At 36.4% G+C, this 20,955-nt stretch overlaps 1 protein-coding gene across 9 annotated transcripts in view; it reads left to right on the top strand.

The window, feature by feature from the left end:
* The window catches only part of ARHGAP28 (Rho GTPase activating protein 28), an 88,850-nt gene that overhangs the window by 45,569 nt on the left and 22,326 nt on the right, over positions 1–20,955 (top strand). For 5 of the 9 annotated variants that reach the window (XM_088131060.1, XM_088131066.1, XM_088131057.1 and 2 more), the window contains exons 2-5: positions 6,405–6,486; positions 7,619–7,818; positions 17,642–17,859; positions 19,567–19,654. In XM_088131060.1, the coding sequence (XP_087987186.1) occupies positions 7,653–7,818; positions 17,642–17,859; positions 19,567–19,654 (472 nt within the window). In that variant the 5' untranslated portion in view covers positions 6,405–6,486; positions 7,619–7,652. The remainder of the gene's footprint in view (positions 1–6,404; positions 6,487–7,618; positions 7,819–17,641; positions 17,860–19,566; positions 19,655–20,955) is intronic. The other 4 variants (XM_088131058.1, XM_088131064.1, XM_088131059.1 and 1 more) reach the window with 1 other exon arrangement.

Here is a 20,955-nt window from a genome sequence, read left to right as displayed (position 1 = left end):
GCCATAATGGGTGCAGCCAATCACAAAAAACCAATTTCCAAGTTGGCTAATTGGTTACTTGCCTAAGTTATTTGCCCATGAATATAATATAAATTTGAGTCCATACTGCAATATAACATGCACAAAAAAAATATCCATTTTGTAAAAGGCAATCTTGGAGACCTCAGTGAATTCATATATTCATGTTCCTACAAGATGTAAATAATACAAAACAAAACAATCACAAAATGGAACACTAGATATACTGCATTCATGTCTCAGATGTGTCTTGTTTATTTGTTCTGAATAGCTGTGAGTATTTTAAACAGAAACAAATGAGTTAAATGCTACAAGTGTGACATAATCAGTTTTGTATTTGTTTGTTACATGGTACCATAATAAAAAGAAAAGCCTGCTGCTGTAATCACAAACTCTTTTTTTCCTTATATGGTGGTTATCTGACAAAATAATGGGGCTAGATGAGGGCAAAGATCATGGTTAGTGGCTCTTTCTCTGAGAGGTAGGAATGGTTGAATTTCCTGACAGTGATTAACAGTCCATCTAATCCAAGCAAACAATCTTGTTCCTCTATCTTCTCTTTAGTCCTCAGATGCTGCTACAACATGAAACTGATTATATGAAAGAATGGTCCAAAAATAATATAGCTTGGAAAGCTGCTGTAATGTGCAACTTTTCATAATTTACATGAGTTTATTATTTTAACTGCTACATGTAATAAATACAACTTGCCCAAACTTGAAAATCTAAAAATGTTTGTACTTAAGATAATATGAAAAGAACAGCTGTGTTGTCAGTATCTTTATTATCTGATTGTTTCTGAAGTGCTTCCTATGTCCAGAAGTACATTGCTCACAGCATCACTACATTATTTTATATTTCTTGAGTCTCCATCAAGAAATTATAAAATTGTGTGGTGAAGTAAGGATCTAAAGCATGAAGCTATCATTTACCCACAATAAGTAGTTAATAATTATTTTTGAGAGAGAAAGTGGTGTAGTAGTTAAGATATCAGGCTAGAAACCGGGATACTGTAAGCTCTAGTTCTGTCTAGGCACAAAGCCAGCTGGGTCACCTTGGGCCAGTCATTTTCTCTCAGCCCCAGGAAGGAGGCAATGGCAAACCACTTCTGAAAAACCTTGCCAAGAACACTGCAGGGACAAGTCCACGCAGTCTTCAAGAATCGGACATGATTGAATGGATTAAAAAAAAAAAATCTAAAGTACCATGTATGGTACTTTGTTATAGTGTTTGGATTTGTGTGGCAGAGAAGGAAAGGACAATATCATGGTATTCACTTGTTCCCTGATATCCCCAATAATGCATGCAAAAAATGGAGTACATTTCAACAACTATAAGTTTTTACAAATCAACAAATACATAAACAAATTGCGGCTGAAGCTCGGATAGGATAATCCACCTATCTGTTGCTTACTCTGGTTTACTTCTTCAAGGTTTGAGCTGCATCTGCCTCAAGATACTTTGCCAGTCTATGTGCCCTCCCACTGCATTTGGCCCTCCCACTGCTTCCCACTTCTAAGTACTGTGGCACTTACCATGGCATGGCACTTCCTACCTCTAAGTGTTGTGGCACTTGGCCCCCTTACTGCTTCCCACTTCTCAGCTTTATGCTATCATTCAGTTTTAACTACTTAATTTCTTTATATGATATGTGTACAGATTCTGCCTACCCTCTAAATTGTACCCAAGGAATAGCTAAAGTCTGCAGAATCCTATTCTAGATATTGGGGCATCTGCAGGGAGTGTCAGAATCTGCAAAATGGTAAGTTCACTCTTGCAATAGATGTGCTGTCCTTTTTCTGCAGTGGAAAGGTCAGGTGTGGTGGCTATTATTGCCACCATTGTTGGAGGCACCATTGGAGTCCTAGTGGGGAGTAGAGTGTAAGTGATTGGTGGTAACAGCAGAATTGGCCTGGCAATGGAGTGGCAGTGGCTTTAGCAGCAGTGGAGTGGCAGTGGCAACAGTGGCAGTGGCAGAGAACAGTGACAATAGAACATAGCAGCTATTACTGCTGAAGCTGCTGGGACAACAGTGACAAAGAGAAACAGTGAATTGTGGCTGAGTCTGGAAAGTAGGACTGGACTTGAGATCGCCCATGAAGGGGAGACTTCCCAGGAGTAGGCAACCATAATTGGGGTCTTGAGAGGTTAGGTAGGTGATGGAGTCAGGAAGAGGTTCACACCTCTCTTTTATCTGAGCCAGCCTCAGTGTCCCCCTGGAAGGTGGCCTATTGGGAGTGGGCATAAACACTGGGAATGCAGGTGACTGAGAGTTAGGCAGGGAGGCCCAGGAGATTGTAAGTATGTGGTAACTGGTATAGTAGAATCACAAGTGGTTGAGCATGGACCTCGCAGTGCCAGCACCTTGTATGCAAGAGCTTGTTTACATCTTGCTTATTCAGTGAGTAAGAGTTCTAACATTCCATACCTGGGCTTGGGTGGCCCCTCAAGTAAGAGACAGTGGAGTGAGCGTGACCTGTCCCATAGTGAGACTGAAGGTAGGAGTGAGTGGGGGAAATTGCCCTGGAGCTAGTGAGAGAGGTTCCAAGTAGTATCTCCATAACAAGTTGGAGGTGTTAGAGACTAATGGATGATGTGGGGAAGTGGCAGTGAGGTATGTGATGTGATTTGTGATATGCTAGAAGGCTGCCATGAGTGGTTCACCAGTTTGCTAGCCGCCCAACCTTAAGGTACTTGTAGGGGGTGATTGGGTTGGAGGAACTGGGAGTTTGATTGGAACTGATACCCATATTGGATGAGCAGGGAACCTGGAATATGGGATGTAGGGAACATACCTGCTGCATCCATGTGGTGTCAACCTGAAAGAGAGATGTTGGGGGCTAACAGGTACAGTAGATTATTTCAGAAGTGTGGTCTCCAATATAGTGGTCATTCCAGTTTTAGTTCCACATAGATGAGGGCTAAGATGATGACTGGAGTACCATCTTGCAATGTTATCTGGAACTATTTTCAGCCTATGACCTGCAATGAAATGGATAAGGTGCTCTCTAGGGTGTCCTTTGCCACCTACAAAATGGATTCTTGTCCCTCCTGGCTCCTTTGTACTGTCAGAGGGGGGTCAGTTTCTCAGATTCAGGAGATTATCAGTGCTTCATTGCAGGAGGGGACATTGCTGATGGCCTCAAAGGAGACTGTGGTACATCTCCTTAATAGACCCTTCTGAATCCAGAGGTGTTATACAACTACTGCAACTTTTTTAGGGAAGGTGTGGGACCCATTGGTGCGGAATTAACTATAGAGGCCGCTGGAAGAAATGGATTATCTGGACTTCAATCAGGGTTCAGGCCTGGGCATAGGTAAGAAACAGCATTGGTCATGCTAATGGATAACCTTTACTGGGACATGAATGGGGCAAGCGCCCAACCTGGTCCTTCTAGACCATGGTATCCTTCTGAACCATCTTCAGGGGTTGGGGATTAGAGACAGTATTTTGCAGTAGTTCCGCTCCTACCTCAGTGGACAGTTCCAGTCAGGGAGAGAGAATAGATTAGCCCAGTGGCTGCTCCCTTGTGGGTCCTCTCCCCCTCTTTTGTTTAAATTTATATGATACAGAATTCAGTACCATCAATACACTGATAATATTCAATTTCATGTTTTTAAAATATATTTATTATTAGTATTGAAATACAAAAAAATATTTTTAAAAAGCAAATATTGGAATGCAAAGGAAACAGAAAAAAAGCAAATAAAACAAGATGTTACCAAAAAAAACAACCCACTACATTTAAATAAAAAAAAATTAAAAACCCACGAGCCATTTGTATCCCCAATTGTAGGGTGTAGTTTAAATATTTGAACTTTACATCAAACTTTAGTAATTGTTGTTAGTTTCTATTTAAGTCCTAAAAACCATATTCCAGATATCTAAATCTGCCTTGCTCTGTGATATACTGTATGTAAGGGAGCCATTATTATTTAAACTTAAATGTCTATTATGGGTTTATACTGTCACCCAGTGTATTACTCAACTTTATATCACTTTTCTGGTAAAGTTGTGGAAATCTTCTCTCATTGCCTGGAGACTGTGAGGGTCTGTATGAGAGAGAACAGACTAAAATTGAATCCTAGGAAGACGGAGCTACTGTTTGTCCATCAAATTTCTCTCTCTGCTCCAGCAGTATGTCTTGATGGGGAAGCTCTATTCCTGAAGGAGCTGGTCCATGACTTGGGGGGGTCCTCCTGGACTTGTGGTTCTTGCTGGAAGAGTAGGTGGAGTTCATGGCTAAGAGGGCTTTCATCCATCTTCAGCTATCTGGTGTGGGGGGACTTTGCTACAATGACTCATGCCCACCTTGTAACCACCCACCTGGACTGCTGCAACATGCTCAACAAGGGACTGCCTTTAAAGACCGCTTGGAAGTTGCAGTTAGTTCAAAGTGCAGTGACCTCTGTGTAGCCGGCATTCCCTGGTAGGAGTGCCTTATACCTGTGCTGTGGGCCCTGCACTGGTTACCACTGGTTCCTTGCAATTTAAAGTGCTGGTCTTGATCTATAAAGCCATTCATGGCTCAATACCAATTTACCTGCAGAAATGCATTCCCACTAGAATTAGCCCAACCAATTTGATCTTGCTGAGAAGTTGCTGGTGGTTCCCTACCTTAGGGAGATATGGGGGGAACAAGGTTTGGATAATAGCACCAGCCCTTTAGACTGTCCCCCATCCCCCCCGCCCCGCCAGTGGAGAGGCTACCTTCCATTTTAACTGCTTTCTGAAAGAAAGTTACAATTGAGTTTTTTCAGAGGGCATTTGGAGCATGGTAATACTTTAGGTGAGGTTTATAGATCATTGGCTGCTGGGGTTACCTATATTTTAGATATGTGTATGTTTATATGTTCTGATTTTAACCTAAATGTGGATGTTTTAATTGTTACTGTATTTCTGTCAACCACTTAGAATCCTTTGGGATTGTGGTAGGATATAAATGTAATAATAAATAAAATAAATAAGTAAATAAAATAGGGCAAATTGCATTGCTTCCTTGGCTGAGTAAGGCAAACAATGTCTTCATGAAATAAAGCCCCCTAATTGATAGAATCATGATTGCTTTGTGCATATTAAGACCAATGTTCACTTCAGTCTAATAGCATTCAAATATACAGACTTCATGCAGTTCCAGCTCTACCCACTTTTAGAAGCCCTCCACTTTTATACAGCATCAGAGCTACTTTCACCCTCCGATATTAAGAATCATGCGATCTTTCATAAGAGTAGACTGCATCTGTTCAAGCAGTAGCACAGGAATGACAGCTTTAGAGACAAACATGGGTAGAATTAGTCCCTTCTAAAAAATGTGATGCAAACATAGCCTTTAAAATTACTTTATTCCCTTGCCTAGTCCTGCATCTCCAATAACCAGACTGGATGGAATCCACTTCATTAGCTTTAATCATTTAGATGTATTTAATCATATTTTTTTCTGTATCTTATCTGCCTCAAAATAATAAGCATCCTAATGCATATGAAATACAGAAATATTTGCATTTCCCTAAAAATAATACAGCAGTTTTCTTCTATAAAAGTATTACTCCATATAACAGAAAAATGTTATTGTCTTTTGCAAAATATTCCATCTGCTTTAAAAGGCTGAATTATCTCTTATCACTTGACAGATGGTTAATAGGTACATTTGGTTAGGATCATTTCACTATTGTTTATTTGCACATCATAGAGTTATGTGGAACATTCTTTTCTACTGACTTTCTCTTATGTACAACTGCACATGCTATTTTGTTTTTTCCTTTCATATTATTTGATTTCTCTATATATCCTTGAACTTATAATCTTGGCAGTAAAGCATTGTTGGACACAATTACTTGGGACGCAGGAAATTTATTGTAATGCAATAACAAAACCATACTGCAATATACGGACAGTTTTTCTTCTGATTATTAAAACATTTATAACTCATTATGTAGTACTGGAAAAAAGGTCTGGGTGTGTATGTGTGTGTGTGTGTACAGAGAGAGAGAGAGACAGAGAATATGTACTCATTGTCTTCTTTATTATGTTGTACTTTATTTGTCATAAAATGTGTAGTTAGAACTATTATTATTTTATCATTAGCTAGCATGTCATTGTTTAAGACAAAGCTGGAAAACCTATTGTAAACTTAACCATGAACCCCATTTTTGCAACCCTTAATATTTCCCAGTTCATGCTGTCAAAACTTGTGGCATACCATCATATAACAAGAACATGATTTTCTGCTGTTTTGACTTGACATAAAGCAAAATACAGGTAGCCCTCATGTAGTGACCGCAATTGGTTCTGGCGAGTTGGTCATTAAGTGAAATGGTCACTCAGTGAAAATCATGTGACTATAACTGTGCTTACAATTTTACTTCAGCTTTCCTTTGTTTTACAGCATCAGAAGGATATGACCCCAACAACTGGGTGAACCCAAACAGAGGGGAAGGTTTCCAGAACTCCACTCATGAGGAAGCTGGGTAAAAGGGGAAATCTTATAGCCCTTTATCCCCACTCTCCTGCTCTTTGCAATGCTCACCCTGGTGCTGGGATAATTAGCCAGAAGAGAATTAATGTTTGTATTTACATTCATTGGAGAGGAAGGGGTTACAAGAGAGTAAGCAGGCACACAGTGGGGAATACACATCAAAAGGAATGCACTAGCTCTGGCTATTTGCGTAGTGCGCTTGTGGGTGCCAGCCATGAAATGCATAGGAGGCAAACAAAAACCTTTAGTGTGAAACTGATTAGGGTCTTGTCAGTGTCAGGCAGCAGTACAGTGGGCTGGAGGGTTCTAGTCAACTAATTAAGGTCACAGAGCTGAGCTTGTTAACTTGCAGTTAGCACTTTTTAAGGACTCACTGCACTGAGCAGAAAAGCAGCTCAGGAAAAGATAACTTGTTTAGGCAACCTCTCCATTCTGCAAGGGGAGAGAAAAGAAAAAAAACCAGGCCAGATACAGGACAGTGTGTACTAATTGACTGTAATGGCAAACATGTGACTGAGAGAGAGACACTGTGAAGGTCGTAAATGCAGCCATTGGTCACAAAATTACCTTTTCATTGTTACTGTAACTATGAATGGTCTCTGTCCAAAGCAGTTGCTAAACAAGGACTACTTGTAGGTGCACTAAGCTTCCCGTAGGATTAATAATATTTCAAAATTAAAAAAAGGAAAAATTTAAATCAAGTCAAAATTCTCAGCATTGGGTATTTTTTGGGGAGAGGCATCCAATAATACAATAATGTGTCACACTCATTCACAAAAACTTTCCCACCCTGGCATAAGGAAATATAAGAAATAGCTGATGCAAAGAATTTGTAGACTTACAGTCTACAGTCTACAGAAAATAGATGGAAGTTGATTTGGGATGATATGTAGCTATTCAGAGAACAAGCTACAAGATAACTTTTGATTATGGTATGATAAATAATGTATGAATGGTAGAGGTTCTTGATTTTGGTAGTTATTTTCTACCTGAAACTTTGTCACATGCAGAAAACGGAATTAACACTGGAATCATCCCTTATAAATATTCAGCAACTTGTCCATCAGATTAAAAGTAAAAGATCATTTTCTTTATTAGTCTTTCAATCTTTATTTTTGTTTCAGGAAATCTCTCCCTCGTTGCCAAAGAGTTAGCAGAATGCTTTCCAATGAGTCTTTGCGTCCTGTGTACAGCCGTTCCAATTCCCAAGCTTCTGTTGACAGCACTTCTATGGAAGATTTCTGGTGTGAGGTGGAAAACATCAAGGAGAGCACAGAAGAAAGGCAAGATGAGCAAACTCTGTTAGAAGTCAAGCCTCCTGATGGTATGTGTGAACAATTCAGATGTACTTTCATACATCCTTGACTTTTTTATACCAAAAAGGCACTGGTGTAATAAATGTTCATTCCTTTGTGTAGTTAGCATATTTGGGAACTGAATCAGAAACACTGCACAGCTATACTGGATAATAATTTTTCCAAGGTTTTAAATCCTACTGATTTTAGAAAGGAGCTTTACATGAAAAACACTGAAGTGTATAAGTAAATTGAGGGGAAGATGAATTCAAGGATGACATTTAAAAGATAAAATATAAAGTAAAGATAAGTATCACTGCAGGATGAGTCCCATGACTAATTGACTGATAGTGACCAGTGAAAGGCTTCAACAGAAATTATACAAAAAGAATCAAATACAGAAGTTCATAATATGATTCACTGAATTGAACAGTTACCAGCCACAATACTGTGAAATAGTATTTGTTTCCTTTTGGATATATAGAGAGTCTGGATAAACAAATACCTTAAAGTTTGCTCCTTTTTTCATTTATTTCATAAGCAAAATCATTCTACATATGGTGTGCCAGTGTGAAAAATTGGTCCCTTGTTCAGTCAATTCAGTTAAGGGGTAATTAGGGCTAGTTATGTGAGTACTTCATAGAATAATCAAAATTAATATGGGCAGCCCGGCCCTACATAAATCTTACACATTTTTCTAAATCAGAGTAAAGTTTTCTCTAGGCACATCATATCCCCTTCAGAACAATTTTAAGATCTCTGTAGAAAAGCATTGGCACTTATTGAATCTGATTCACAGCAGGCATATAGTATTTTCAAAGACTTGGACAAGAGTGAATCTTCTTAAGAGTGGTTGTCCTGTCAAAATCAGCCAGCATAAAATTGTCCAGGAAGGCACAAAGGACCTCCAAACAGTGTTCAGGGACTCCAAACCCCTCTTCCCTTGACTAAAGTCAGTGTTCATGACTCACAATCAGAAAAGTACTAGGTAAAATGTGATTTCTGGGAGAGGAAGCCATTGCTCACTAAGATCATTGATGTTCATCTCAAGCTTGTTTAAAAAGAAAAAAAAAGAATAACGTTCCAGGTTTCTGGAAGAATGTTCTATGGACAAAATAGTAAAAAATGGAACCTTTTGGACTACATGGATATTGCTACATCTGGTAGAAACCAAATACTGCATTCTACAGTTAAGAGACTGATATCATCTGTCAAGTATGGAGGTGGCAGTAAAATGTGTAGGAGATGGCTTTGCTACTTCAGGACCTGGATCACTTGCCATAATTGAGGAACCCTGAATTTTGATTTATATCAGAAAATTCTGTAGGAGAATAGAATTCTGAACATTCTGTCAGCTGAAGCTGAAATGTAAGTCATGGAAGAAGACCATGATCCCAAATATACAAGCAAGTTTACATGAAAATGGATGAAAAACAAATTCAGTATGCTGACATCAAAATACAGACCCAAACCCCATAGAACTGTTGTGGTGGGATCTGAAACAGTTTGTGCTAGGAACCCTCAGATGTTACTGAGCTGAAACAGTGTGCTGTGGAGGAATGGGTCAACATTCCAACACACAAGAGACTGATAATCAGTTATAGGAAATGGGATATTTGCAATTACTGCCACAAAAGTTGGTGCAATTAGTTACTGAATGCAAGAGAATTACTTTTTCACACTGGCTCATTGAATGTTGAATTGCTTTACACATCAGTTGGATCAATATGAAGCTCTGATAATATTCAGTGGTAAAGGTATGCAAAAATTCAGAAAATCTAAAAGGGGCAAATGCATTTTTTACTATAAATAAATGCTGTACATATTTTGTTGGAGGTGGTGGTACAAAAGCTGCTTAGCATTGTGCAAGTACGTTAAAATGGTGGGTACTGGCTGATGACTTATGGTTCACTGTATTTATTTATGTATAAATGTACATTTACACATGTATTAGAAGCTATGGAAGGTTGGGGGGGTGGGTAAGGGATCTAAAATGGGAGCAGAAGGTGAAAGAGAAAAGGTTGAATGACTAGGACAGTATTATTCGGAGATGTTTGCCTTTTCACAGCTTCAGCAAGAGATTGATATAAAGGGTATTTGCATGAAGGGCATTTCAGTGAGCTGTATAGCCGCACAAGATGCAGACTTTCAGAAATTTGCCCTGTTGTGCTTCAAGTTGCTATATCAGCTGGACAGTGGTAAAAACAGGCAAACACACACTGATTAATGATTTTCTCTATGTGTTAAGGCTTATAAAATTTTTAGGCCCCATTGATTTCATAAAGGGGAAGTACCCTGAAGATGCTCATGTTTTTAATTCTCCTGCTAAAATCATTGTTTTTCCTGCAGTCTCTAAATAAGTTGCAAAGGCTTACTTCTTGACAAGTGGAATAGCACCACAGCTTTGAAGTCCTTTACTCTGAATGGATTATGCCCAGTCTTTATAAAAATGTCTCACACAGAGCTTCTTTATTTATTGCATAAGGGGTGGAAAAAAAGCAAAAAGGCCTGTGTGAAGACCTGGGGGTTAAATATTGCCTTGGAATCATGGGAATGAATTATTAGTCCCAGTTGTGTCTTCTAAGCATAAAGTTTCATGAGCCTCAGGGACTGAATTAATTAATTAGTCATACAGCTCTGTTCAAATTGTGTTGATAAAATCATGAGGTGGCATTCTTCCAGAGCTAAGAGAAGATAAAACCACATTTACATTGCAGCAGCAAATGGCAATTTAATTTTCTGCCTCTTTGTTTTCAAGATTGGTTCAAACTTTCTGTACATCATAAGAATTTCTGAAGTTTTCCTTACTTTTCCATTATGTCTATGCCTTGGATAGCTCCTTGATTTTATCCTCTGGAATACAGAGGTTACCACCAACTCAGCCCTTGTCATCTCTTATAGAGATAACTGCAGGGTGTTCCACCTAGGCTGCTTTGAAGTCTACCTGGAAGCTGCACTTGGTGCAAAACACAGCCTCCCACCAGTGCAGTGGGCTCTCCATTGGCTATTAGTAGGCTTCCAAGCTGTTTAACTGAGCTTTTCCAAAGGGCCTTTGAGGACTAGATCATTTTCATTGGGATCCCTAGTAATTATTAAGATTAGGAGTTTAATAATTTTAGTAATAATTTTTATGATTTAATAATGCATTAATTATGTATTGTGGTGTGATTGTTGTTTTTCAATTGTAAATTGCCACAGCCCCTTTTGGAGTGTTGCAATATAAAAATATAGGAAATAAATACGTTTCTGAGTTACTGTATTGGATCTCTCAACAACATAGGAAGATACATACTGAGTCAGGCCAAAGGCAAAACTAGTACCCAAGGATGTCTATTGGAAGCTTACAATGGCATCTCTTCTTTTCTTTTTATAATAATTTTTATTAAAGTTTAAAGATACAAAGATAAAAAGCTAATACACATTAAGAAAAATATAAAAAAGAAAAAAAGAAAAAGTGCAGAAAAAAAGAAAAAATATAGAGTAAAGAAAAAAAGAAAAGAGATATATAAAGAAATGACTTCCCCTTCAGTATAAGTACAAACAATTTCAGTAACTTATTACCTTCTCTGATACTACCACAAAAGATTTCTTCTTTCCATATTTCATCTCTTATGTATAAATAAATTCTTAAAGCCTCATCATTCAGTCCTAATTAGCAACAGTTCATTGAGAGTTACCAGAAACAACAACAAATATATTTTAACCTCAATAAAATAAATCCACTTTATATTCTTTCCTTTCCTTTTAACACAGTAACTTATCACTTTCTCTAAAAATACAACAAAATATCTCTTCTTCACAAATCTCTTAACTATAAACAAATATTTGAAGACTTGTCATTTGGTCCTGGTCAGTAAAAATCCAATAAGAATTATCAGAAACAACAACATATATATTTTAGCCTTGATCAAGTAAACCAACTTTATATTGCTTTCCTTTGCTTTTAACAATCTTGATCTTTAATTTCTTTAAATAGTGTCCCAGAACATGATTTCTTTTTATTTCCTCTGTCTCTTAGAAGCTCCTTCAAAACTTTAACACATCTCTTTTGTAAATCCAAAATAAGAAAGTTACCAAGTCACTCTTCTGGTTTATTATTTGTATATCCCTTTTAATTATTAAGACATCAGCTGGTTACATTTGTAAATCCAGCATAACAGCCTTTTCAATATCATTCTTGTAGCCTGTCATTTTTAAATTCACTTTCAGATCAGTTTCAGTCTTGTCAGGTAAAACTTGTTCCTCTTTCATAACATCTTTTAAACACAGTCTATCTATAGAAGCAGACACTCTTAAAATTCACTTCTGGATCCATTGTTCAAAAATATCCTTCAATATGTCCACTGTTAAAATATTTTGCTCCATTCTGTATCAGTAAGTCAAATTTAAGTGTTGTTCTTCTTTAATTGTAAACTTTAGTTCCTTCTCGTTCCCTCTAGTGTCCAACCTTCAATGTCTCATCCTATTTTTTTAAAGAGAATTGAAAACAAAGGCATTTTCGCATGAGAAGGATTCTTATAATTAATTCCAAAATCTTATTTCAAATCCATCTGGACCCTTAGTCCATTTGTAACTTTCCAAAATCAAAGTTCTAATCACTCTTTTGCTGTTTCTTCAAAAAAAAAATTTGTGTTTTAAACTTGTGTTTAAAACTTCTTTCACTTATCATTATTGTAGCCTGACATTTTTAAATCCACTTTCAGATTCACATTCGAATCAGTCTCAGTCTCTGTTTTGTCCAGTAAATTTGTTCCTCTTCTATAACCTCTTTTAAACAATTTTCATAATAGTAATTTCTGAGTGCATTGTTCCCAAATATCCTTGAATTTTCCCAAAGTCAGATTATTTTGCTCCATTCTGTATTGGTGGATCTCTTTAATTATAATCTTTAGTTCTTTCCTCTAGTGTCCAACCTTCAAAGTCCCATCTTATCAAGTTTTTTTTTCTGATCAACAGCATTTTCCCACGGGAAGGTTTCTTATACTTAATTTCAAAATTTTCATATATTTTTAATAGAATTCTAAACAACCCACAGAAAGGATTCTTGTAATTAATTTCAAAATCTTATTTCGAATCCATCTGGCCCCTTAGTCCATTTATAACTTTCTAAAATCAACATTCTAATCATCATTTTGCTGTTTATTCCAAAATAAGAATGTTTTAAGACCTTAAACTTGCATAAAATTTATTTTGCAAAAGATTGAAGGATCTTACCAGTGTAATGAAACATGTCTTTCTGAAGGTTCTTAATACCCAAAAACCATTAACAAGCCATTTCCAGAAGTTATTAAGAAAGGAAGTATGCAAACCCAGTGTTGAAATGTGCTAACTGTGGCTTGGGTGAAGATGGCAATCCTTCGGCTCCCAGAGCTCTTAACCTGCTGGAGACTGCTGTCTTATGGTCTCCTCACGAGGAACCACTGTATGGAGTGTGTGCGGGCTATCCTGAGTCCTCTCCTTGTCTGGAGAGGAATTCTGAGAAGCCGGTCCATTCACCAGCTGCTCATTCTGCTGCAGTTGGCAGCTCCACTCTGAGCAGAGTCGTCTTCAGTTCTCCATTGCTTCCCTGCAAGTCCTTCAATTTTTTATTGGAAAGCATTTTTCCATTGATGTTTTCCAATAAAAGATTATCTTGCAAAGCACATAGAAGTTTTTGCCTGGTTTATATATTTAGTTCATCCAGGTATCTTAGTCCAGGAAAAGGATGTCTTTTTACAATATACTTTGTTTCTTTCAAAACCCCAAGAATTGCCACCAAAGTGAGAAGCAGCAGATACATATTTAGAATTAAATAACAGGGCATTCCCAATTATATTCTGAGCCTTAGAATTAGTTTTCAGGGTTAGGGCTGGTCTCAAAGTCCAGAGTCAGTTTTTGATACTCCAAATTGTCTTCCTTTCATCAAAAAGCATCATTTAGTTGGGAAATACCTTTATGCTACTGGCACTGTTAACCTGTTGGTGATTAGAAACCTTTGCTGATCTTTGTAAAATATCTTAGAAGTCTGTTAGATCTCAGTCTACCCTGCCATAACAGCTACTTAATTTTCTTCTGTACTTATCAAATCCTGTTGTTTGATACAAAAGTCCACAAGAAAGCAATGTCCTGCTACTATTAGCAAAAAACACTGAAACAAGCTTGAACATGTTAATTATCACATTAAAAATTGCAAAGCTAATGGCTAATACTTTTGCTTATAAGAAAATGACTGAATTAATTGCACTCTTTTCTTGTGAGATAACTCACAGTTTTTTCCAACACAATTTAAAAAAAAATGGTGAAATATAAAAAAAGACACAAAAAAGTAATACAATAAAGAATATGAACAATACAATTAAAAACAAACTAAAACTTAAGGGGGGGGAATCCATGGAACATAAATAATAAGCATAATAAAACTAGTTCAATGCACTAACATATTATTAAGAAACCATATGGAAACACATTGCTCCATCTTATCATTTTTATAGTATAAAAACATATAAAAAATTAATATAAAGAACACATCCCTTGAATCCATTAATACCATTTCTCTCTACGTACATAGGGTAATTCTCTTTCTGGAAGCCCAGGCTCAGTAGAGATCAAGTTCTCCATAAAATGTTAAATTTCATTGCATTTAATGAAGTGAGCTGCAGCTCATGAAAGTTGATGCCTTTTAATAACATTTGTTAGTTGGAAAAGGTGCCACCAGACTCCTTCTGACTTTTAGATACCATAGACTAACATGGCTCTCTTCCTACAATATTTGGAGACTATAATTTAGTACAAGTAGTCTTCGCTTAACGACTGCCCATGTAGTGATTGTTTGAAGTAACAACAGCACTGAAAAAGTAACTTTATGACCAGTCCTCATCTCTGCAGTCACGTGATCGAGATTTGGACGCTTCGCAATTGGCAGGCTTTTACAACCATTGGAGCATTTTATGGTCATATGATTGCCATTTGCATGCTTCACAACCAGCTTCCAACAAGCAGAATCAATGGAGAAGGTGGCAGTAAAATCACAAGTCGTGGTCATGTGATGTCTCACTTAATGACAATGGTGAAAGTAAGGTCATAAAACCATTGCGGTCATGTGATGACTCACTTAACAACTGTGTCACTTAGCAACAGAGTTGCTGGTCCCAGTTGTGGTTGTTAAGTGAGGACTACCTGTATCACATTTCTGTCTTCAACCAGTATGTTTTTCCCCAAGACTATATTAACATATTTAATGACTTGAAGCCAAAAAGGACCCATAGCTGGACATGACCAACTCATGTGTGTCAGAGAGCCCTGACATTTCTTATAATACAAACACAGGAGATAATGATATTGAACCTTTTCTAAACATTATTTGAGAAGTTTTCTTTGAGAAAGAAGAAAGAAAAAATTCTTTGAAGAAAGAGAAGTCTTTCTTCGAGAAGAAAATAGGAGGAGGAAGGAGTATTAGGTATGTTTGCCACCTTAACATTTATAAAAACAATAAAGATGGGATAAAAACAATTTTTAAGAAGTCCAATAGATGCATAACATATCCCTAAATAAGACATTTGTCACTAAATTATAAGTTTTAGCCAACATAAATTTCCTTGTAATACATTGTGTTTTGTGTGCATGTACTTATTCAGATCCTTTTTAGAGCTGTACAGTGATCTGGATTCAACAAGATCATTCATGTAAGAACTGTTGTTAATTCCTAAAACCAATTACATTTTACCCTGGCCCTCTGCAACCAGCACACTCTTAAGTAAGGATATGTTTGTTTATTCATTCATTCATTCATTCATTCATTCATTCATTCATTCATTCATTCATTCATTTTTTATTTTTTATTTATTTATTAAATTTCTCCCTCACCCATCTCCCCCCAATGGGGGACTCTGGGTGGTTCACACAAAACATTAAAACCATAAATACATATAAATACATAACACATAAAAATTTAGAAATTTAGAAAATGTATATGGCTGCCCATCTTAAATATATAACTGGGGGCAGCTAACAACCTGATTACAAAATATCTATTTATTTATTTAAAGAACGTATATAGTATGGCTACCTAACTTACACAATGATCATAAACAGCTCACAATAACCAATAAAAACAACATTATAAAAACAGATCTTACCCTTCCCACCAGACTCCAGACCACCAATACTGTGGACCCCCTGACTCAACCCCATCCTGGCCCACTGCCAGGTCTTCACAGCATTCCAGAAGGATACAAGGGTAGCCCCCTCCTCCAAATCTCAGGTGGGAGGCTATTCCAAAGGACCAGGGTGGCTACAGAGAAAGCACACCTCTGAAATTCCACCAGATGATGTTTGAGGGATGGGACCTGGAGCATGCCCATCCTATCTCTTCTAGTGGGATGGGCAGATACCCTCAGGTCGAGGCAGTCCTGCAAGTAACCTGGGTCTGTGTGATAACCCATACCTTGAATTGCACCCGGAAAGCAACTGGGAGCCAGTGCAGCTCACTCAACAATGGTATAGCACTGTAACATGGGCAAACTCTGTAACATGGGCAAACACTGTAACATAGGCAAGCCACTGCATTCTGGACCATTTGCAGCTTCTGGATGGTGTTCAAGGGTAGCCCCACATAGAGCACATTGCAATAATCCAATATATAAAAAGGGCCCCATAACCACACATAGTTAAAATAATCAAAAAAATTCACCAAACAGGCACACATATATTGTGCTCCACTAACATCCCAGCCCAAACACCTAGGGGAAAAAGCTAGGTGTCGACAGCTTTCCCAGAAGCCAAGAGGTTGGGGCCCTCAGAATTTTTGGTTTAAGGAATTACAAACAGAAACTACATGGGTGCTCCTGCATACTCCAAATCATGTTTTCCCCTTCAAAACCAGGTCACTGTGCAAGCCTTGTCCTTGGAATGTCAAACACTAGTATTTTCAGCCAATTATTTTCTATAAGTTGAAAGAACTTATTTTCTGCAAGATGACATATAAGCCTATCCAAAGTATACAGACAGATATCCTTTATCTTAGATCACTATTTTTGTAGGGAAAGTTCCCCCTTATTTATTCCTAAAAGCATTTTGCATTTAGACATCTCAACAAGTTGCCCTCCTCTCCTCACTCTCTTTTCCAAATTTGTTCTTGCAAGCTTTCTGAAGTGTTCTCTGCTGTACTATATTGTTCTACGGATTCCATGCCTGCCTGCTCATACAAGGCTGTCCATAGCTGACCAAGCAGTCTGATTCCCTATTTCAATTCCTGATACTTACAGTGAACTAATGATAGTTTTAAGGACACTTATGTAGGCAGAATATCACCTACCCACAGCTTGGGGAAAGGGAATATCAGCAGACTTAAGGGAACTGCAAGGTTTTCAGAAGTATATTTTAACAAACATTCTTATTAAAAGAAATTGTAATCACCTAGAAACCCAGCCCTACAGAGATGAGCATGATTAGTGGCCATGGCATGCTGACTAGTAGTTAGTAGATCGAATGGGGAAGGAAGAATGAAAAAAAATCCTTTCCTCATATTCATAATGCTAACATGACCCTGCTCTTCTACAAAAATCAGTAGTCTGGTTACATCTTTTCAGACTAACAAATTAAAAGGTATAAGCTTTCATGAGCTGGACCTCACTTCATCAGATGCATAGAGTGGCTAGACAGATAGAGGATTTAAAGTGGGGTGAGATGATGGGGGGAAAGGAGTGGAAAATAGGTTAGTTTTGCAGGTGCAGGTTACATGTGAGATAGATTGGAAGTACCTTATCAATTAATAAAAGCTTATGCCTTTTAATAAAATTTGCTAGTCAGAAAAGGTGTGACCAGACTCCTGATATTTTGCTACCATAGACTAATATAATGTCTGCTCTTCGGTAGAAGGTGAACTAGAAGCTGAATGGTTGCAAGATGTTGGCCTGTCTACATTAATATCAGAATTTGAAGAAGACAATGGGGAAGCATTACTATCAACACTGACCCGAACTCAAGCAGCTGCAGTGCAGAAGAGATATACCACATATTCTCAAACCATGAGAAAGAAAAATAAACACACAATCAGAGATGTGCGTGATATATTTGGTATCCATAACTCCTCTGTAAGTGACCTATTTTAATGCTTTGGACATTTTTTAAATTTATTTTTATTTAGTTATCCATTGATTACTCTCTGGAGTTTCGCTTTAAAGGCTTCTTGATTTAATACTCTGCACCAAAATGTTGAGGAAGTGTACCAAGACCTATTAAAAAGTGATTTCTGCTTAGATTTTTCCCCTTTTCTTTTTATACATTCTGTTCTTGTTTGTGAGGATGGTAGATAGGAACACTAACTGAGCTCCTCTTTAAAACTTTCACCAGACATTGCTTGTGAATTCGAGTCTATTTTTGTATCTACAAGAATTACAAACTTGAAAAAAATGAATTAAAACATTCTGTGACTTATCTAGTCACCTCTCATGTCTTTTCATGAAGAAATTAAGTGACAGTAAACCTCATTTTAAGTATATAAAAAGGAATATGATATATATGCAAGTACAAATGTGTATCAACTCGCTTAGGCCAGTATATTCTGTTTTCTGGGAAATGTATTTGTGGACACATACCTTGGGTGGCTAATTAAGAACTAATAACTTTTTAAACTTATTGGTTAGTGGTAAAAAACACAAGAATCTTATGATTACAAAATTTGTTTATATATAACTTAGATGTTAGTGCCTACTTGTTCTTTCAGTTTGTCATCACTGGAGGATTTTATATATCAGACTTAATATTTGTTAAAACAAAAGATCACATGTTTAAAAATATGTTTCTCATATTTTCTGATGCACATATTTTTGGTAAACTAAAGCTGTTCAGTAAAGATGTAAGTCATAAAATTGCTGTCTTAGGCAGACAATCTAATGCTAAAAATTGACCTAAAATCATGGATCTAGACTTTTCATATTAAAGAAGTCCTGTCAAATTTAGTGAGATATTTTGTTCTCTGTTTAATCCATGGTTTATTAATTCACGTACATAACACTTTTTATACATTTTCATTAACATAATTTATGTATATAGTCTTTTTATATAGTATTTTTTAGTTAATTTAATATGGTTATTTATATTTTTACTGTTTCTAATGTTTGATTTTAATTGTGAGCTGCCCAGAGTCACCATCTGGGGGAATGGGTGGCATATAAATTTAATAAATAAATAAATAAATGGGCAGATAATGGCATGGGTTATTATTGAAAATAAAATGCTTTTCTAGGAGATGACGTATCAAAACCTCCCTTTTGCTTACAGCTCTGATAGTTAAAAACTTGTGATATTTAATTTATAATTTGTTTTTGCTTTGATCATTTTTCTTCCAGTTTTGGTTTTATTTCCCCCTTGGAAATTCCTACATAAATTCTGCTAGTTAACATTCAAGGCATTTTTAGCATCAGTAATATCACCACACAAGAATGCACTCTGATATAAATATTTTGCTTTCTATCCTGTTCATTAATAGATCATTTTATTTCCTGTTATCATTGTATAACTTGATAATTCACCAAACATGAATTATTCTTTTAAGAATACTTAAGTCATTTCTGCTGCTATTTTCTGAGGTAATTCAGTAATTGTGGTACATTCTGTTGAATATGGAATTCTTTTTTTTTCATTTTAATGTAATATAATTTTATTATAATTACAATTTAATTTGTACGGTGCAAAGAAAGACAAATCATGAAATAGCTAACTACAGTCAATGAATTACAGATTTAAAATTACAGATTTGCATCAGAGAGAAATTATTCTCATATTTCCTTGTCTTCCAGCCTACATTTGAGACCATAACAGTGTTACCTGTTACAACCAATGGTATCCAGCTTTCTGTGAAGAATCCAGGTTGGAAAATGGTTAGCTGTGAGTATATACTAATTGATTACATAGCCTGTTTTTTAATTTATTTTTCATTGTTTTTAAAATAGTAACAGAAAAAGAAAAAAGGAACGAAACACAGAAATAATCATGATAGAAATGCATACATTGTTAAAGAAGGAAAAAAACACATAACAAGTGCTTTAAAAAAAGTGAAAAAGCCACAGAAAAAAGAAACAAAATATACCATAACAATGAACAGTTTCAATTCTATATATGCTTATCTAATGCAAGTATAAATATAATTATTTCTAATACGCTTATATAACTATCATTGTTTTTTTAAACTACTGTATTTTGTATTAATGAGTCCCATATTTCAAACATACAATGTCTACGTCTATAGGAAATCCACCTATAGGTGGCAAGTGTAATCAGGTCTTTGATCCATTGAGTGAATGGGGCCATACATTTATCTTTCCAATGCTGCAATATCAATCTTTTAGCCATAGTAAGGGCACAGACAATCCATTTACATTGTCCAGTTGTCAAATTCCATGTACTAGGTATGTTGTTCAAAAGAATATTATCCTCTGAAAATTCTAACTTTTGTTGCACAGTCACATTTATATAGTCCACTACTTTCTCCTATAGTAAGTATAGGACACTGTAAAAACATGTGTTTTAAAGAAGTATTATCCTTATTACATCTCCAACAAAATGCTGTGTTAGTCTTTTTCTGTACAAATGTAGTGGAGTCCAATAAATTCTAAATACTATTTTTTGTTGTGTAAGTCATAATTTAAGGTCCAGTGACGCTCTTGCTATAGAAGTTAGGGCACTCTCCCATTGTCTAGGCAACATAGGAACCTGTAATTCTTTATTCAACTCATTTCTTAGCCTCTGCATATCAGATTGATTTATTGATAACAAATATCTATGAACACTGATAGTAGGTTTTTTAGTTTTAAAGGATTTAATATCTTAGGTATCTTAGAATCTGAAAATGCTGCTGGTCCAAACAGTGTCATTAACAAATGTTGTAGCTGTAAATATTGCCATTGGTTGCATCTGTATTTATCTCAACACAGCATATGTTAAAAATTCATCTTCATCAATCAATTGGTCCAAAGTCAATATCCCTGCTTCTATTCAATTTTTCCATATCACCATCTTTTTCCCAATTTTTAATGTTGGGTTTCCCCATAAAGTCAATTTAGCATGGGAAAAGGGGTCAAATCTTTTTTTATTAGACATTCCATTCCAAAACTTTCTGACTGACATAATTGTTTCCAGAGATACTAGAGTTCTAGTGTATTTAGTTCCTAATACTGTCCATCCAACCA

Source organism: Python bivittatus, unplaced genomic scaffold (genome assembly GCF_059951505.1).
Source record: "Python bivittatus isolate LINGU-HERP-01145 unplaced genomic scaffold, Pbiv_v1 ctg000840_np1212, whole genome shotgun sequence".
NCBI lineage: Eukaryota > Metazoa > Chordata > Lepidosauria > Squamata > Pythonidae > Python > Python bivittatus.
Note: the sequence above shows the minus strand (reverse complement) of the source record. Positions and strands in the feature narration are given on the sequence as shown.